Raw genomic sequence first — 18,157 nt, 5'->3', positions numbered from 1 at the left:
CAGCCTAGTTCAGCTGTCTGAGTGTCAAAACATTACTCACCATCCACGGCATGTAGGTCTCTGTGCTCTTGGAAGCAGCTATAGTATTTATATTTTTTCCCACAAATGTCACACGTGTACCTAAAATTGTCTGTAGGAAGAAGAAAAGAGACCAGTTTAGAAACTCTGAGGTGAAAGGCAAGCACTGCAACCACACTGGTCAATCACACACCCCCATGCACTGACACATCCCACGTGCTCTGCCAGGTCTCTAAGGCACATAGACAACCACTGCCTCACACTGTTCCCCCTGCCCCACACTATATGGCTTGGAGCATATTCTGATTTATTTCCTCTTCAGACAGCTCTGCTCTCCAGGGCAGACCCCAGAGACCTCACAGCAATGAGGATGCAGGGCAGCAGGCCCTGCTGGCATCTCCTTTGGAAGTTCAGGGCTCAGCAAGTTCAGGGACAAGCAGCTGTTGGTCAGGATGGGGGCAAAGGGGCAGAACTTACACAGAGTCAATGTATGAGCACACTCCTGCTTCTCACTGCTGCTGTTCACTGATTCCCAACTGCACCCAGGATCTGTCAGAACCAACAAACCCAGGAGACCCAACAACCCAAGGCACACAGGACAGTAAGGTGCTCAGTGAAGGGAGGGCTGATGAAGCTTGGTTTCATATCCATTTGTTCCCTACACCCCATCACTTCATCCCAGCATCAACCAACCCTTCACCACAGCTGTGTGGGGCAGACAGTTGTAAAGCAGTTCCAAGTGTTTATAGATCTGGTTTGCTCTGAATGGGGGGATCAGTGTCTTTAGCTTAGCTATCACATCAGTGTATGAGGAGGATTTCCTGGTCAGCTCGGTGGGGTGTTTCCCCCTCTGCTGCCTGACACACCCTGGTGGCGCCCTTCCTGAGCTGTCACCCCACCTGTCAGACAACCCTAGGCTGATGGCTTGGTGCTATGAGCCCACAGCAAAGTGGCAAACATAATAAAGTCCATGGCAAACACAGTGAAACACATCATTTGTACAGCCACAAAGGATCCTGGAACCAGTGTGTTTCCTTCCCAGCAGGAGCAAGGAGTGCAGGCAGCAGCTCCCAGGGCTCCACAGAGAACCTGCCATTCAGGGAGCTTCCCTGCAGCAGTGCAGTTGTATCCATGTATTCCCACTATCAGCAAAGTTAAAGCCTTGTTTTTACCTCTTCCATGCTGTGTTCCAACACACCAGACTGTGCACATCAAGTAAGGTCTCATTTTACTTCTCCATCACTTTACTTTTAAAACCACTCCCTATTTTAAGCTATGATATATTGGTACAGTGTAATCACTCACTTGGGTTCACTGCTCGGTCCAGCAGCACATGGGGTTCAGCACTAAATAAAGGATCACTGTCACCCTTTATTCAGAGTGACTGTAGAAGCTATCTATGATCATCTAGCAGAGAAAACTGCCAAATCTAAATGGTGTTAAACACCTGGGCACTGGAACTTTACCTCTGTGACTAAAAAATATTTGTATCTTAATCAGAGCACAGCAGGGCTAAACTAGAAGTAAGGGGTTTTTAGAAGTCTAGGTTGGACAAGCAAGGAGAAAGGGACTCTCTGCACAGATAATGCACGGCTCAAGGGAGAGGAGGAGGAGCAGCAGAACACACCTGTAACAACATTCCAGTGGCAAAAGCACTGGCAAGGCACATTTAACTGTGTTTGTTCCTTTATGTGATCTTGTGCAGGTTCCTTGTGTGGTCAAAAAACGGTGCTGAGGGCCTCCCTCTACCCTGGGCCCCCTCCCACAATGAAAAGGATCAATGATTGCTGCTGAGTACCTGTGCCGCTGCTGCAAAACCCCCCAGACAATTAGCACAGTCAATCAGCAAGTCAAGTAGCAGAGAAACTCCTAACTCGGCATCAGTCCCACCTCCATGGGTGTCCCCAAACCAAGGAACCAACCTCCTTTTTGAAGTGCAATGAACTCTACAGGACCAACTGAAGATTAACTCTTCAAAGCAGTCCCAAACACCAGGCACTTTCATGTTCAGAGAACACAAACGATTATGGTCTTAGTTTGGAAGAAAAGAGCTCAGTAAATAATAAGACTTGTTAGAACAGAAGAAAACTAACACACCATTCCACAGGGCCAGGCATGGCTACCTGTGGTCCTAGGGGGATCTTACTGTCCCCAGCAGAGCCCATGCTGGGTGCAGGCACTTCTTCCCTTGGCAGTGCAGGGAGCATGGAACATGCAACAAGTGCCAACAGCACAGCCCCAGAGAGGAGGGGTTTGTTGATGTTGTTAGGGGACTGTCCCCACAGGCAGAAGGATTTCCAGGGATTACAGAGAAGAATTTGTTCCAGCTGGTCCAGCTGGGCTCTGTAGGAAAGAACACCCAGCAAGCAGTGCCCAGCCTCAGACACAGGAGCTTTACAGAGAATTCAAAAAATGCTGCCCATGTGCAGCCAAGCTTTACCTCTCAGAACAGCAGTCCCTGCTGATGCTGCTCTCAAGAGCCAGGCCCGCCCCTCACCCAGTACAGCCATCTCTGCTGACAGCCTTCCAACACACCCAGCACTGATCCAGCAGACACTGCTTTCTTAGCAAGAACCTCCCTGGGCAGAACTAGCCCTGCAGTACCACTTAGAATCACAGAATCTCCTGGGCTGGAAGGGACCCACAAGGATCAGACACCCCAACAATCTCAGAGCATTGCCAAATGCTTCTTGAGCTCTGTCAGGCTGTGCCCAAAAGGAAGCTGTTTGAGGGCAGTTTTCCTGCTGTGGGTTATAACTGCTACCCCAAGGTGTCCAGCTGGGGCACAATATCCAGTACCTGCAACACAGCTTGCCATGGGAAGAGCTGCAAGGGACTCCAGGTGCTCAGGTGTGCCTGCAAACCCACACTGAAACCATCCCTAAACCTCTGCAGAGGTGGACCCAGACAGCTAATGCTACCTAGGCAAGTTTGCTCAGATTCAAAGTCTCTGCTGTCACCAGGGGCTGCACCTTAAGGCTCCACCCAAAGCACAACCACACCAGCAGGCACTATTAGGGCAGGAAAGGACACTCCTCAGGCCCCCAGCACATGCTGGCCCTTACTGGTATTCAAATCATTGCTGCCAGCTGAGCAACGACCCTGCTGCAAACACAGACCTTCAAAATGCTCCAAAGACATCTGCTCAAACCCCAGACTCCTCTTTCTTCTTCATGCTCAGGAGCCTTTCCAACAGAAGCAGGGACTCCAGAGAGAGGTCTAGTGAGTACAAGCTGTACTTATTTAGCCAGCTCACAACTCATCTTTAATATACAGGCATCTTAATAAACTTTAATAGAGCACCTTATCTCGCTAGTAGTAGAAAAGGCAAGGCACAGCCTCGTTACAAAGCAGCTCCTCAGCTATGAAGGACTGGCACACTCAGATGGCAAATGAGCAGGTTTTTCAAGTACCCCAAGAAATAACTCCACAGGGACTGAAAGAAGTTTTGACCACTCTGCTTGCAAGTAGATCCCAAGAAAAGAGAGAATGAGCTGTTCTCTCCCATCTCCAGGAGCTGCTGCCAGCTGGCTCTGGTGGTGTGTCCAGCACTCACTTGGACTCGCTGAACTCCCTGCCCCGGGGTTGAGCTCAACTCTCTTCCCAGATCCTGCATTCAAGATTTGAAGAATTTTTGTTGGTTTGATTCACATATTCCTCAGAGAAAGAAGCACATATTTCATTTTGGCAGGAAAGAGAATGCAGAGAACACATGCCCAGCAGTGGCAGCCAAAACAAGACACTTCTTTCCTTAGGACACTTGGCCTCAGTGGATTTTGCTTTAGAAACCCAGGAAGGGAATAAGAGCAATCAGAAATGTGTTGAAAGGTCAGGAGTCCTGAATGACTAAAAATACAGCCAGAAATACAGATCACCTAACCCGCCCTTCAAAGTGCAGGAATACCACAAAAGCTGGGTACACGCTGAGCCCACTGGGCTCCAGGAGCTCTGCACAGCATCCCAGAAACCCAGACTGGAAACATCCATCCAGCTGACATCCCTGCAGTGCTGCCAGCACAGCCCATGAGGGTCCCAAATGATGGGCTCTCCCCACAGCAGCTGCAGGAGCTCCTCAAGGACCTGTCCAAGGTGAAGAACAATTTCCACCTGGCCCAGAATTCACACTGAGCTTTCAAATGGCAGAAGCCACAAAAGGTACTTGATAGAGGAGCTCTCAGCAACTGGCACCCTGCAGACACCCTGGAATGCTATTGATCCTACTCTGGCAGAGCGCTACAGGAATAGCAGTCCAGCAGGGACAGTCTGCACATGTGGAAGGGCAAAACTGCGGAATGTAAACAGATCACAACAGCCTGCTGAATTCTTCCTAACATCCAGAAATGCTGCAGGTCCCAGTCAGGATAAAACCAGGAAAATTAGAAGAGGGCAGTGTGGACAGCACTGCTTGTCCTGCTCCATGATCAGGATGGCTCCTTTGCACCAGCAGGTTTGGGAATGGCAAAGGAAGCACGCAACATAAGGAATTCTATTCTAAATCCTACATTCTATGACAATTCCACATAAGTCATTCACCTTGACAAACAAGGTTTGCCAAACAGAAAATCCAGGAGCAGCTCTTAAAGGGGAGGGGCTGGATTTCTTACAGCTGCATTACATTTATGTCACCTCTCTATTTAAGGCTGTCATGTTTCTGGCCCCAAAAAGGCTTTCTGAGTGGGGTTTAAGTGACCACAAAGGATCAGCATCATCCCTCCAGCTTTGGCCAGTGGATCACAGGACAGTCGACAACTTGCTCTGATCCTTGGTTTCACATTCCTTGTTTCCTGGAAATCTGCTGGCAGATGCTCAAGTCCTGTTGGTGACAAACCCAGAGGGCTAGAGCTGGGGAATGGGTCTGTGGCAGTACCTGGAAAAAGCATCACCTTTCCTGGGGTATCTGCCTCACTGGAAGGAACCATGAGCAACACCAGCACTCTTCAGGAAGAGCCAGTCCCCATGACTAATCCACCTGATGCAAAGAAACAGGAAAGGATGGCATTTTCTGAGGACCATGCTGCATGCTTCCCACTGGGAAACACCTCTCCAAGCTCTGTCCAGGGCACACTCGACCTGAGCAGCCCCCCTGGAAGACCCAGAGTGCAGCTAATGCTTCCTTACAACACATCAGGGAAAAAACAAAACATCTGGGACCCTCACTTGTTTCTGTGGATTCCACCCAGGGCAGCACAAAGACAGCTCTGGAGAGAGGCTTCTTCTCCCTTTCCGCAGCCAGAGGGGCACCTAGATGGAAAGGAACATATTTATGGCCTCCTAAGCTGGCAGAACATTCCCCGCGCAGGCTCACAGACAATTCCTTTGACCTGAGCCTTTGGCATCTTTTGAGGATTCCTTCTAGACTGGCAGTGAGGAGAGGCAGAGTCAGGGCTGCAGGCAGGAGCACAGACCCCCCTCTCCTCCCCCCTGGAACTGTGCCTTGCCCACAGGTTACAGCTTTACAGAGGCATTTTACAGCCAGGGACAGAGCTGCCAGCAAAATCAGCTCCAATTTACATCAGAACTCTACTTAAAGGTGTCTAATGGCAAAATTTCTTGAAAAGGGAGCAGGACTGAGCCCAAAGTCAGCAGCAAACCCTTAAGAGGATTAAAGTACCCAGAGTAACATTAGTAAGGATTAAGTAATAATAAAATCCAGAATTCTGGAAAGGACAGAAACCCCCTTACACAAAGGCACAAGCCAGATCCTAAATGGGGATAAGGAAAAAAAAAAAATCCCTGTGGGCAAACTATTTCAAGATCGCTCAGTTCACAATAATTTACTTCCTTCCCACAAACATTTGGCCTCTGTCAGGAACACAGGAGACATCGAGGAACACACTGGATTAACACTGTGCTTCCCATTCTTCACACAAGGGCATCCTTGGGATGCAAACTGCCAAGCCAGGAATAATCCCAAACCCTCAAAGGAAAGGGTCAAATCCCCTGAAATGACCCAAAAATTGGTGCAAGGTGCTGGCTCACCTTCCAGCTGGCAAGGGGCCAAATGACAGGTGAGAGGGCATGGAGCCACAGGCTCATGCTTGCTTTCTCCATGAAGGATTCCAGGGCCATTCCAGCTCTTGCGGTGCAGTCAGGAGCTACAGGGCTGAATTACCTCACAGCAATTTTTAAGCTTTCAAGTCGGTGGCCAGAGGAATCTATAAATTCTGTGATACTTTATTGAAACCATGTGTCAGCTCAATGTATCACAATGGAGATTTCAATGCACACCATCCAGGCCTGGATGTAATCCTATCAGGTTTGGAAACTTGATGCCAGACTACCAGGAATTTCCCTGCAGAGGGGAATATCCTGGTTTAATTTCTGAGAGAATGAACTCTTGCTCAGAATAGAATGATGGTCACAAACTCTATTATTTTTTTAAAAAATGTTTTGGGGAAAAGGTGTTTTGGACACTACTTACTGGATGCTGAGAGACATTCTCAGGATGTTACACATCAAAGAATTTCCTTCTCCCTCAATTAAAAGTATGCTCAGGTTTAATCCAAACAGACAGCAAATATCAGCCATTTAAAGAAAAAAATATTAATATTTTACAATTATCTCCCAAATCAGCATCATGGATTAGGATATTGAGGCTCCATGGTAGAATTCAGACACATGAGACAATGTACCAACACGAGCAGATCCTGTCTCATCCTGCCTCATTCTGGTGTCACTTCAGGGCAGGGCAGGGTTCTTTTTTTGTAAATTTCAAGTGTAAATAAGGGTAAGATAAAGAATGGTCTAATCAGTGTCTCTTAAGGTGTTACGCCCAGCAATCTGGCAATGAACTACCTCAATTTGCACAATTAAAAAAATAGGTATACTTGAACCTACATAACCTGTAAATGAGGGAAGATTCATCTTTCTATCAATAAGGATCCGAAGTTCCATCTCAAGTGAAAAAGTCCATTCAGCCCACACTGTGGAGTTCTGCATAACACACAATAAAGACAATTTTATTTTAAAGCCCCTTCTGGAGTAAAAATGGTTTGGCTGGGAGCACACCATTCATCTGCCTCACAACTGCTTGGATTAAATGATGTAGCACTGAGAGTTTCATAAAAGAAAAGCAAACCTCTCCTGACTTTTTCCTACTCATTTGTACAGGACTAGAAATTCTGCTCTTACTGTGATTTCCAGATGGGAATTTAGATGGATTATCACTGCCTGGTTTCCAAAGTGGAAAGAAGAAGTGCTAGTTAAATGACTGAGCAGCATTGAAGAAGAGATCCTGACTCCATAAAACCTCTTAATGAACAAAATGAAATTAAATTAAACCAGGGGAATGCAGGACACTGCTCCCCACAATCACCCAAGGCAATCAAGAACACCAGCCCTGCTTAGGCTGAAAGGAGGTGTTAGTCAGGCGATCCCTGTATTCCTCTGCCTTTCTGGTTAGGAAGATCCTTAAGAGGGACACTACTGAGAATTAAAATACTTAAAATACTGAGGGTGTATGGGTTTGTTTGCTATCCAGGTTCAACACTGCTGAGATGCCAACAAGCAGTTGAACAGAAAAAGGTCAGGCTGAAAGAAGAATTTGGAATAATCCCTGGCATGGCTGTTGTACACCTCTTCTATTGCTAAATTCCAACCCACATTAGAAGATGAAAAGTGCATCACTCACTGGATATACCAGGGATGTATTTCTGCCTTTACTAAAACTCTCCTGGCATCTTGAGGACAAACTGAGGGATGACCAGAACAGTCTGGGATTACTAAAATTCTAATCCTCTTTTTATTGAAGTAAATATATTTCTCTATAATTTTCCTGCCTAGGAACTCTGTAAGAGATTTGTTTCCAAATATTAACATCCAGATTTCTGTAAACATGGTCTATTTGGGCAGCATCTGAGAATGAATTGAGAAAGAAAAATTAGCAATTTTCTACATAAGATCATCTGAAGATCACAGAATTTTAGACAACTTGAAAGCCTCCTCTTCTAAAATCTCTGATTAAAACTACCCAGAGAGACACTGCTCCTCTCCAGAGCTATGGAACTGCAGGACTTGCAGCACATCAAACCCTCCAGTGTGTATCCTGTTCCTGAGCATATCTTTAGGACTTGGATGGAAACGCACTGGATATCCAGGAACTGTTCCCAATTTCACCCACCTCAGACAGAGGACAGGTCACAGAATTACAAAATATTCTGGGTTACAAGGGACCCACAGGGATCATGAGCTCCAGCCCCTGTCCCTGCCCAGACCCCCCACCAACCCCACCCTGGGCATCCCTGGCAGCGCTGTCCAAAGGCTCCTGGAGCTCTGGCAGCCTCGGGGCCGTGCCCATTCCTGGGGAGCCTGGGCAGTGCCAGCACCCTCTGGGGGAAGAACCTTGCCCTGAGCTCCAGCCTGACCATCCCTATATCTTGGGATAACTACCTCCAATACCTCAGGTTTTAAACTCAAAATTTCTTCACACTGCAAATCCCCGAACTAAGTTTCTTATTATTTTCCTTATTTTTCCTCCTCCACTGAAATTTGTCACCCTTGGTCTCAGCCCATTGGTCACTTACATGCGCAGATCTCGTTTGGCAAATGGGAATCTAAAGAGACTTTGCCTACTTAAAATGCAAACACATTAGGAAAATAAAATCCATTTTTACAGTTCTCCCCAAGAAGCAGGAGAATTATTAAAGAAGAGCACTGGGAAAATGAATCAGGCAGTTGTAAATGATTCACAGGTCACCATGGTGGCTGCACGTGGGTGTGCACACATACAGCACTCACTGTATCACACTTTTCACTGGGGAAGTGTCAGTGAGCACAACAAAGCAACTTCCTGGGCTTTGCTCTGCTACCCCCCAGAAAAGTAAAAGAAATCAAAAGTTACATTTACTTTAAGGAAACATTTATGTTGCAAATTAATCAAGCAGCAGAGATGCTAAAGGTTCTTCCTCAACCATAAATTAGCACCAGCAAACCACCTCCGCATCTTCCCATCCCTGTCAGAACTTTACGAACACCATATCCTGTATGAGTAAGGTGTGGGCAAGAAAACTTAATTTTGACTATATTAATTTCATGGTTTAAATTCACAACTCTCCAAATGTTTTTGCACATGCAATGCGTTAGCACTGTGCCTCCACAGTTAACATTTGCAAGGCATATTCCAGCCCACATCCCTGCTTCTAACCTTTCACTGCTTTTCCAAATAAACTCCTTCTCAGGCTGAACTTTCTCACACTTAGTCAGAGCCCAAAGGGGAATATGTTTTTAAAATATCAGATCAATCCTTTTTATTTATGGGGTTCTGAAATATTTACTGCATATTCCATCTTGGAAAAAAAAAATAAATAATGCCACTTCCTTTTTTTTCCTCACTGTAACTGCAGTGGAAGCACATGGATGTACATCTGTGCCCAGGTGGTGAATTTCAGGGCATCTGGCTGAGAAACTGGAAAGGAAAATGTTCTGTTTGCTGCCTACAACATCCTTAGACCCAGTGAATATTAGTGACCCTCTCCCACCAACTGTCCTGTCTTAGGCCAGCACCCAGGTACATACAATAAGTAAGTATGAACGGCTACAAATGGGGAAGAAGAAAGTAAATTCAGGATGTCTTTATATTAAATATATATATTTTATTAGATTTTCAAATGTACTTCTTCTGAAGATCATTCTGGCACCTCTTGCCATCCTATTTATCCTTAAAAGCAGTCCTTTTTAACCCTGTGACACTGCAGGAGGTGCTGGGCATCCCTGCCTTCCTCAGGATTTGCTCCTGAGCTGCTCATCAGGCTGTGTGGTACCATTGTGTGACAAATTCCAATGACCACATTTTGCTTCTTTTGCAGCCTGAGGGTGGTCTGAAACACCTAGATATATCCTCACCTGTGAGATAGTATTTGTGATTTTTCAAAAATTACTTCCAAGCAAGGAAAAGGGGCTCAACACAACAGAAAAGCCAAGAGACACAAAGAAAAATCAGGTTTTGTTATTTGGGATCAGTTGGGATTTTGTGGGATGTGGCCCAGGAGTTTCCAGTCTGTGGGGCTGGTCACAGTGAGCATTAATGTTCTCTGACAGCTGCTCCTGTTTATGCAAGGATTTCAGGCACAAGGGAAGGAGGCTGTCAGGGATGCTCTGGGCTTACAGACAGGATCTGTAGGCTGGGCTCTGAAGCATCTCCCAAAATAGGGAGGTCACTGGAGAGCTGTGCAGGATTAACTTGCTGCCAGGCTCAGCACTGGAATCTGCTTTTGAGGAACAGCACAAAGTCCAGCTGTGCCTCTTGAACAGAACTGCAGGTACACAGGAGCAGGAAATGGAGACAGAAGGGCCGGGATCTACCAGCAAACAACCATGAGTGGTCTTCCAGCGTCCAGCAAATGTCCCTGAATCGCCATAGGAACAACTGCAACAGCCCAGGCACAGAAGCAAGCAGAGCAGTAGAACTGGCTTGTAGGGGAGCTCTCTTTCCACGCTGTTTTCCCACCCATCCCCTGGATGGTGTCACAGTGCAGCCTGGGAGCACAGCCTGCTTTAAACTGCAGCTTGCTTGTGATGGTCCTCAAAAAAGGTGTCACTAGGGAAAAATCACACTCAACCCCCACTGTCAGCAAGCTGTCCTGATTCAGCCAGCCTGACTGACACGCTGGAGATCAAGGCTCCCAAAAGCACCACATCCTGATTCTTCCCACTTTTAACAGTGCTCTATTTAAAGAACCCAGGAATGGCAGGACTCTTCCCTAGAATACCAATCAGCACTGCTCCCCCAGATTTAGGAATTCTCCCCTGAAAGGTCACTCATGAAGTTGCAGACCACTAACCAGACATACCTGAAGTTAATATATCAGCAGTACTTTAAGATACCTTCTTTTAGAAATCCTTCCCTTCCCACTTCCCTGTGCATTTTCTGGTTTCCTTCCCAGGGCACAGAAATGCAATCCAAGCGTTGTGCCCAGCACTAACTGGGCTGCAAGCCCAGGACCTGCACTTTATTCCATTAATACTCACCCATTTGTTGCCTCTGGCAAGTCACTTTCTCTCTGTCCTGCTGCTTCCTGCCTGCCTACAGAATTCCAAACTCCTCTGGGAAGCGATACCAGACTCAGCCAGACAAAGGGCTTAGAACTACTATGGACTGGGAGCACTACCTGCTCTATCTGTTAACATTTGGTATTTTGGTATTGAAAGGCCATTGCTGAGGTGAAATGAGGCAAGTGTCATATTAACATTTGCCAGAGCAACACGAGTTCTGCCCTGGGCTGGTCAGAAGAGGCAGAGCACTGTAAGAAAGAGCAGCAGTGAGCAGGCAGAGCAAAGCTCCAGTGCCTAGACACTCTCAGGTGAACTTCATGGGCAACCCTAAAACTCAGCTCCCCTTCAAGCTCTGCAAGGCAGTTATGATTACTCTGAAGATGCTCCTGTACATAAGCTCCTCTTTCCAACACAGAAAAGGATGGTCCCACACTCCAACAGGCTGAATGTTCCAGGCACAGAATCAGAACCCCAGACTGCTTTGGGTTGGAAGGGGCCTCTAAAGATCACCTTGTTCCACCCTCTGCTATGGCAGGGACACCTTCCACTATCCCAGGCTGCTCCAAGCCCTGTCCAACCTGGGCACTTCCAGGGATCCAGGGGCAGCCACAGCCTGGCCCTGTGCCAGTGCCTGCCCACCCTCACAGGGAACAATTCCTTCCCAATATCCCATCCAACCCTGCCCTCTGTGATTCTGTGATTCTGTAGCTGTGTCCCCAGCCTGGGACACGTCACTGAACACAACCCACTGGACACCACCCACTGAACACACCCCACCCCACAGCCTGGCATGGTGCAAACACCTGATCTGGTGAGAGGAACTGCTGCCTCAGCCGTGTCCCTGCCCCCACAGGGCCCTGGTCCCCCTCTTGCCCCTGGGTTTATTCAGGACCTGTCTGGGTGCCAAGAATGTACTATGGAATGTGAGCAGCAGGAGGGAGACTGTTTGTTTGTTCCAGTTTGTAACTGCCCCAAATATGACTGGAATTCCCATGGAGAATGAGAGCACAGACCCAGCCCAAACACCTTCCCTGAGGACTTCCCAGAGTCCAGAACAAACCACACAGGCATATGAGCATCTCAGAAAAGACCTCCAGACTCTTCTATGGGAACAGTCAGTGACCAGGTGTCAAACTAGCCACACCTGTCTAGGAAAAGATATTAAATAGACAGTTTTTTCAAAATCACCCTCTTCTCTTCCTCGTCCCTGCCAGCTGAAGTTGGTAGCAGTCAGACAAGTCTCTTTAACACATTAGCACTGTGGGTTGCATTGTTTTCTTCTCTCTCCTGTGGGAATTGTGGTCTTGGACCATGAGTCAAGGCTCAAAAAGGAGCTCCCAAAGCCATGCAGCCGTGTCCCTGTGAGCACATCCCCTCCTCACCACCACAGAGCTGTGGCTCTTCAAGAATGTGTCCAAAAAATAAAGGGAGTCCCAGAGACACCATCTATTGACTATAAACGCCAAAGACTGAAAATAACCAACTAAACGAAACAGTTTTTCCTCAAGTGAGTCTTCAAAGTGCTTTCCCAGCGGGAAAGCCTAAACACCACTGTCTCCTCTTTAGGCAGGCAGTGAACAAACAACAGCTCTCAGCTGAGTCCCAGCTGGCCCCACAGCTCCCTTCCTCCCAGGAAGAAAAAAGGCCAGGATGGGTCTTCCTCACCAGCCCCTCTGATCACAGCCCCTCAGAGCTGAAGGGGCACATTCCAGCACAGCCTCACCCCCAGTCAGTCCCTCATCTTCCTGCAGCCCAGGCTCGCTCCCACACCCAGACTTTGCTTCCCACCACAGAGCTGGCTGCTCCAGGGCAGCCCAGGGAGCACAGGCACAGGAACTGAACCACAGCCCAGGTGCTCTGCACAGGCAGCAGCTGAGATGTCACCTGACACACAAGGCTGCCTTCACCAACACTTCTTGGGAGACCACTGGTGGCTGAGAGTAACAGCTGTCTCCAGCAAGTGGCCATGGAGAAAATCTGATCAGCTTTTCCAACCCTGCAGTTTGTGATGTGAACACACATCACAAATGTGTGTAATGTGTTGCAATGTCGTATAATGTAGTTATTATGTGAGCTAATTCAGGGCCCCACTGCTGGTCAAGGGACTCCTCACTCACAGGTTCAGGATGGATGTAATCCATGCCTCACAGAGAAGCACAGGAGAGAAAACAACATCTTCCTGTATCCCTTAAACACTGAGAAATTTTGGGAGAGGGAAGCAAACCGTGCCTGCAGAGACCATGAATAAAGAGGTTCCCAAGGAGATAGAAATAGCAGAGGAAGATTGGAACAGTGCAGGCATCTCTAAGAGAGAGGGTGTAAACAGCCAGATTAGGTCACAGAAAAACAGCAGTGCAGCAGCAGGCAAAGCAAAAATAGCAGGAAAGGACAGATAAATAAAAAATTCCTAAAATATAATTAGGAGCAAACAGACTGACAAGGAAACAAGAGAGCCACTGAGTGGAAAAATGAGAAGAGACATGCAGAAGCAACTATTTAATCCAGTCCCAGAGGGGAAGGCACAGGGAGCAAAGAAGAGAGCTGAGTTGTTTCACTGCAGCATGAGGAAGGAAGAGGAAGATGGCTCTGTCAGGAAATTACAACCATGTGCACTTAGTCACAGCAGCAGTGGCCCAGCAGTGTCTCACATCCACTCTGCAGGACAGGTAACATGTCCAGGCAGTCCCTTCAGCAGGGCATGGCCATGGAGGATCCTTCTTCCCCTTTCCCTACCCCACCATTCACCATCTCCCAATTCTGCTGGCTTGGTTTTGCCTACATCTCTTTCAGCTAGATGAGACTATTTTGGGATATGAGTGTGGCAGGTAAAAAGTAATTCCTGCACAGGGGATGGGGCTGGACCCTGCATGAAGATGGAAGCATTTCCCGCCCCTCCTACTGCTCCATCTCCACTGCCACCAAAGCATCTCCTTGGGAGCCAGGTGTAGGGAGCAGCTGCTTCTCACTTTCTCTTCTCCCCCTCTCTCCATGACCCAGACACCACAAAAGAGGCATTTACATCCACAGAAATCCTTCTATAGCTCTAACAACATCGAGTCTGCCCACACAAAAAAGGTGTGAGCCCCCATATCTTTTTCTCTCTTCACGCCTCACTCTGCCCTATCTTTTCCAGCCAAAAAAGTTTCCACAACAGGTGGGAAGGGGAGAAGCTGACTTATGGAAAAAAAACCAAATCTCTCTTTGCACAAGGTGGTTCCCAATCTCTGTCAAAAGTACCCAACACTCAAACAGCAAGTCCAGGATGCACACAACCTAGCCCAGAACATAGCCATGCCTGCTAGCAAAATTCAGAGCAAGGGAGCCAGGAGATGAACCTGGAAAGCCTCAAAGTAAGTAAAACACCAATAGGCAGCTGAGCAGTGACTGAAAGAGAGACACCAGAGGTGATAGGAGCTTGGGAAGGAGTTTCCATGCCCTGCACAGAGCTGGACTCTGCCAAGGGAAAGGCTCAGCTGCAGAGCCCAGCCTCCCCTGTGAGCAGAACACTGTGTGTACGCACTGATGTGGGATGGCTGCTTGCTACTGAGATGTTCCAGCTCAAGGCTGAGGATCTCCTTTCCCCACCTGCAGTGAAGTCAGTCCTGCTTCCTTTTGCAGACAGAAAGCCAAGACCCCCCTATGCTAATGCCAATTGTTACCTATCACAGAACTCAGTGAAGAAAGAGTTCAGAAAAGGTAGTCTGAGTCTGGTTGTACTTTTTATTTTTCTTTACTATTTATCTAACATTTCTATACCCACCCAGGGTAAGTTTGGTGCTTCCAAGCTGCTGTGTGCAACCACCAATGTTGGGAACTTACCCTTCCAGTGGGAATCATGGCTCTCACCTAAGACATAGCAAAACCCAGGTGGGCAGAGGCCTCGGGAGATCTCTGGTCTGACCTCCTCCTCAAAGCTGAGTCTGCTCCAAGCTCAGTCCTGGTTATTCGGGATTTTACCCAGGCTGGTCTCCTAAACAGCCTCAACCTCTCCTCTCCACTTCATGCCCATTATTTCTCAGTTCTCCCGTCACCGGGAAGTGCCCGGTTCCACCTCCCCACTACCCCTCACAGCGGCCGTGAACGCGTCCCCAGCTCCCTCTGGTGCCACCTCTGCCCTCTCTCAGCCCTGGGCCGGCTCTGGCTCCCCTCCCCGGGGCTGGGGCACACACCCCACACTGCAGATTTAGTGTTTAAAAATCATACAGGGCTGGGCGCCGCTAGAGGCTGGCAATGCCCTGCCCCTCCCCGGCAAAGGAGGCAGGGGGAGCTCCGCTCATGGTCCCCTCACAGCGCTCCCCGGCAGCCCCCGAAGCACCGCGCCCCTCTCGCGGGCGGGACAAGTCTGAGCTGCTGGGCCGTGAGACCCCCAGACCGTGAGGAACGGTCCCGCCGTGCCGTGAGAGAGCCCGAGCCGTGCCCGCGGCCCCGCCGTGTCCGCCCGCTCTGCCCCACCACCTCCCGCCGCCGCGGCCGCCATCTCCGCGGCGGGGCCGCCCCCTGCCGGCCGCCCGCGGTACGGCCCCGCCGCAGCCCCGGCGCTACGGGGCCTTCGAGGAGCGGGACCCCCGCTCGGCCCGGCCGGGCCCGGCCCCTCGCGCCCCGCTGTACTTACTGCCTTGTGAGGCTCCTTCCCCTGAGGCAGCTTCGGTGTCTGCAAAGAGAAAAAGCAGCACTTAGATCCGCCGGCCGCGCTGGCTGGCCCCCACCGCTGCCCCGCTCGTTCCCTCGCTCTCCTCCCCGCCGCTCTGCCCGGCCCCTCACAGGACGGAGAGGGCCCTGAGGGCCTCACCGGGACTGCGAGGGCAGACATGGCCAACAAGAGCTCGTGGTTAAAGCGCAGCTGCCCACGGTCATATAATGGGCCGGGCTGTAAGGGCCATTAAAGCCCATCTCGTTCCACCCTCTGCCATGGCAGGGATACCTCCCACTGTCCCAGGCTGCTCCCAGCCCTGTCCAGCCTGGCCAGGGATCCAGAGGCAGCCCCAGCTGCTCTGGGCACCCTGGGCCAGGGCCTGCCCACCCTGCCAGGGAACAATTCCCAATTCCCAATCTCCCATCCAGCCCTGCCCTCTGGCAGTGGGAGCCATTCCCTGGGTCCTGTCCCTCTATCCCTTGTCCCCAGTCCCTGTCCAGCTCCCCTGGAGCCCCTTCAGGCCCTGGCAGGGGCTCTGAGCTCTCCCTGGAGCCTTCTCCTCTCCAGGTGAGCACCCCCAGCTCTGCCAGTCTGGCTCCAGAGCAGAGGGCTCCAACCCTGGAGCAGCACCATGGCCTCCTCTGGACACAATTTTTTAAGCAAGTGATGTGAACCCAAGAAAGCGAGAAGTGAACAGTGCACCCGGCTCAGCTCCTGTGAGACTTGGCACAGCCGGCTCCACCAGGGTGCCTGCACTCCACAGGCAGTGATGGCAAAGCCTCCACTAGAGATGAGCCACAAGAATTCCCCCAGGGTGATTCTATCCTGGTCTTACTAAAGGTAGATGGGAAAAGAAGGGAGAGAAAGCTCCCTCCACTGTCGTGTGTGGGACTGCAGGAAGGTCACAGCAGAGATCATGTTCAAGCCTAAATGAATGCAACAGGCAAAGCTGCGAGCTGGAAAACAAACCCCAAAGTTACAAGTCAAGTATCATAAACAATTAGGATTTCCAAGCCAATTTGAAGTGTTTCATATTCATCCTAAATTACATGTCCTATATGTCACATTATCTAATAACATAACTGCATTGCAAAACATTCCATGTGATTGTTGGAATTATGCTTGCACTGCGCTGGAAACCACAGCTGCAGAATGGCACAGCATTTTTGAATTTAAAATTTTCAACCTTAAGTAATGAGCACTGTTTGTGTTTAATTTCCTTATTTCTTAAAAATAATAAAAACAATGATTATGGGTTTGTGAATTTGTACATTTCTACTTGATTAACCTGCCTGATTAGATCATTCTTCTAGGCAATGGTATTAATTTGGCACAACTTCATAAACTCAGGGGCCAGATCGGAAACCCTCAGTGATACTGCAGAACATCGACAGCAAAGCCCAGGATTTTTCCACAGCTGCTACTTTTTTGAATTCCCACCATCATTTAAGGAAAAGCAGATATGGCACAATAGATTTATGCAAAATACTGTCCTGGTGTTCACAAGCAACAGCATGAACAAATCATAAAAATATATGCACTATTTAAATAGCTTTAAAAAGTACTTTAGTAAAATTTAACAAGAATCGGGCAACACACAAAATTTGAGCAACAGCCATTTCTGAACTGTGTCAATGTTGTAACTCTTAGTCATAGACAGACTAAAATATTCATGAATTAAAAAATAACCAACTAAAAATCCCCTTACAGCCCACTCTATATCACCTTTGAGGTCAGACCAAGTAATTTCAGTTGTGAAACAAAAGACAAATTTCTGAGAAAGTTGCAAAAGTCAGTAAGAATAGGGAGGTGGGCAGGGAAGCTGGAAAATGGGCCAGTTAACTCCTCTGTCCCAAGAAGCTTTCTGCATCTGAGTTTCTGCTGCAGACTGGGAAATGTGCATGGGAAAATGGGTCTTGGGATGCAGGGCAGAGGGCAAAGGACCTCCCCAAAATCCTCTGGTATTTTCAGTAACAAATAAACAAATTAATCCCAACTTTCTACGGCTCAGGAACACCATCTCTCCTCAGGGATGATTATTCCTCTACTAGTTTTCTACTCCTCACCTCAAAATCCTTTCAGTGACAAAACCACTTTAACTCAGACTCCAAAAAAAGTGCACTTTGGAAAAAAGCATTTTTCCATATTCACCATTTGAATGAGTCATCTTCCTTTTCATATTTTTTGATTTGAGCAGAACCCATTCTTGGAAAACATTAATCTGAAACTTGAAAAGCGTTGAGAAGTTTTTAACTAGTGAAACTCAAAACTTGGCCTGAAGAATCCAGCCCTACTCAGAGAATCCAGGATTTGTTCTGGTGAGGGCAGCTCAGCCCTTGGCTGAGCTGGTCCTCCTGTGGGGAGGACATGGAGAGCTGAGGGGCTTGGAGGGAGGCAATGCAACAACTTATAATGTAAATAAATAATAATGAAAAACAACTTGAGCAAAATCGTCAGCCCAGAAAAGCTTATCTGGAAACAGAGAACTTCCACCAATTCTTGGGCTAGAGGTGATAT

The 18,157-nt window shown here is 48.4% G+C and overlaps 1 protein-coding gene across 8 annotated transcripts in view; it reads right to left on the bottom strand.

The window, feature by feature from the left end:
• ZNF618 (zinc finger protein 618) overlaps window positions 1–18,157 on the bottom strand; it is a 148,649-nt gene that overhangs the window by 40,652 nt on the left and 89,840 nt on the right. For 5 of the 8 annotated variants that reach the window (XM_059865462.1, XM_059865463.1, XM_059865464.1 and 2 more), the window contains 2 exons: window positions 15,620–15,658; window positions 41–130 (listed from right to left, as the gene is read on the bottom strand). In XM_059865462.1, the coding sequence (XP_059721445.1) occupies window positions 41–130; window positions 15,620–15,658 (129 nt within the window). Of the gene's footprint in view, window positions 1–40; window positions 131–4,885; window positions 4,988–5,175; window positions 5,260–15,619; window positions 15,659–18,157 lie in introns of those variants that run through there. The other 3 variants (XM_059865465.1, XM_059865466.1, XM_059865461.1) reach the window with 2 other exon arrangements.

Source organism: Haemorhous mexicanus, chromosome 21 (genome assembly GCF_027477595.1).
Source record: "Haemorhous mexicanus isolate bHaeMex1 chromosome 21, bHaeMex1.pri, whole genome shotgun sequence".
NCBI classification, from domain to species: domain Eukaryota; kingdom Metazoa; phylum Chordata; class Aves; order Passeriformes; family Fringillidae; genus Haemorhous; species Haemorhous mexicanus.
The sequence above is the reverse complement of the archived record's forward strand: the minus strand, read 5'-3'. Positions and strand labels throughout refer to the sequence as shown.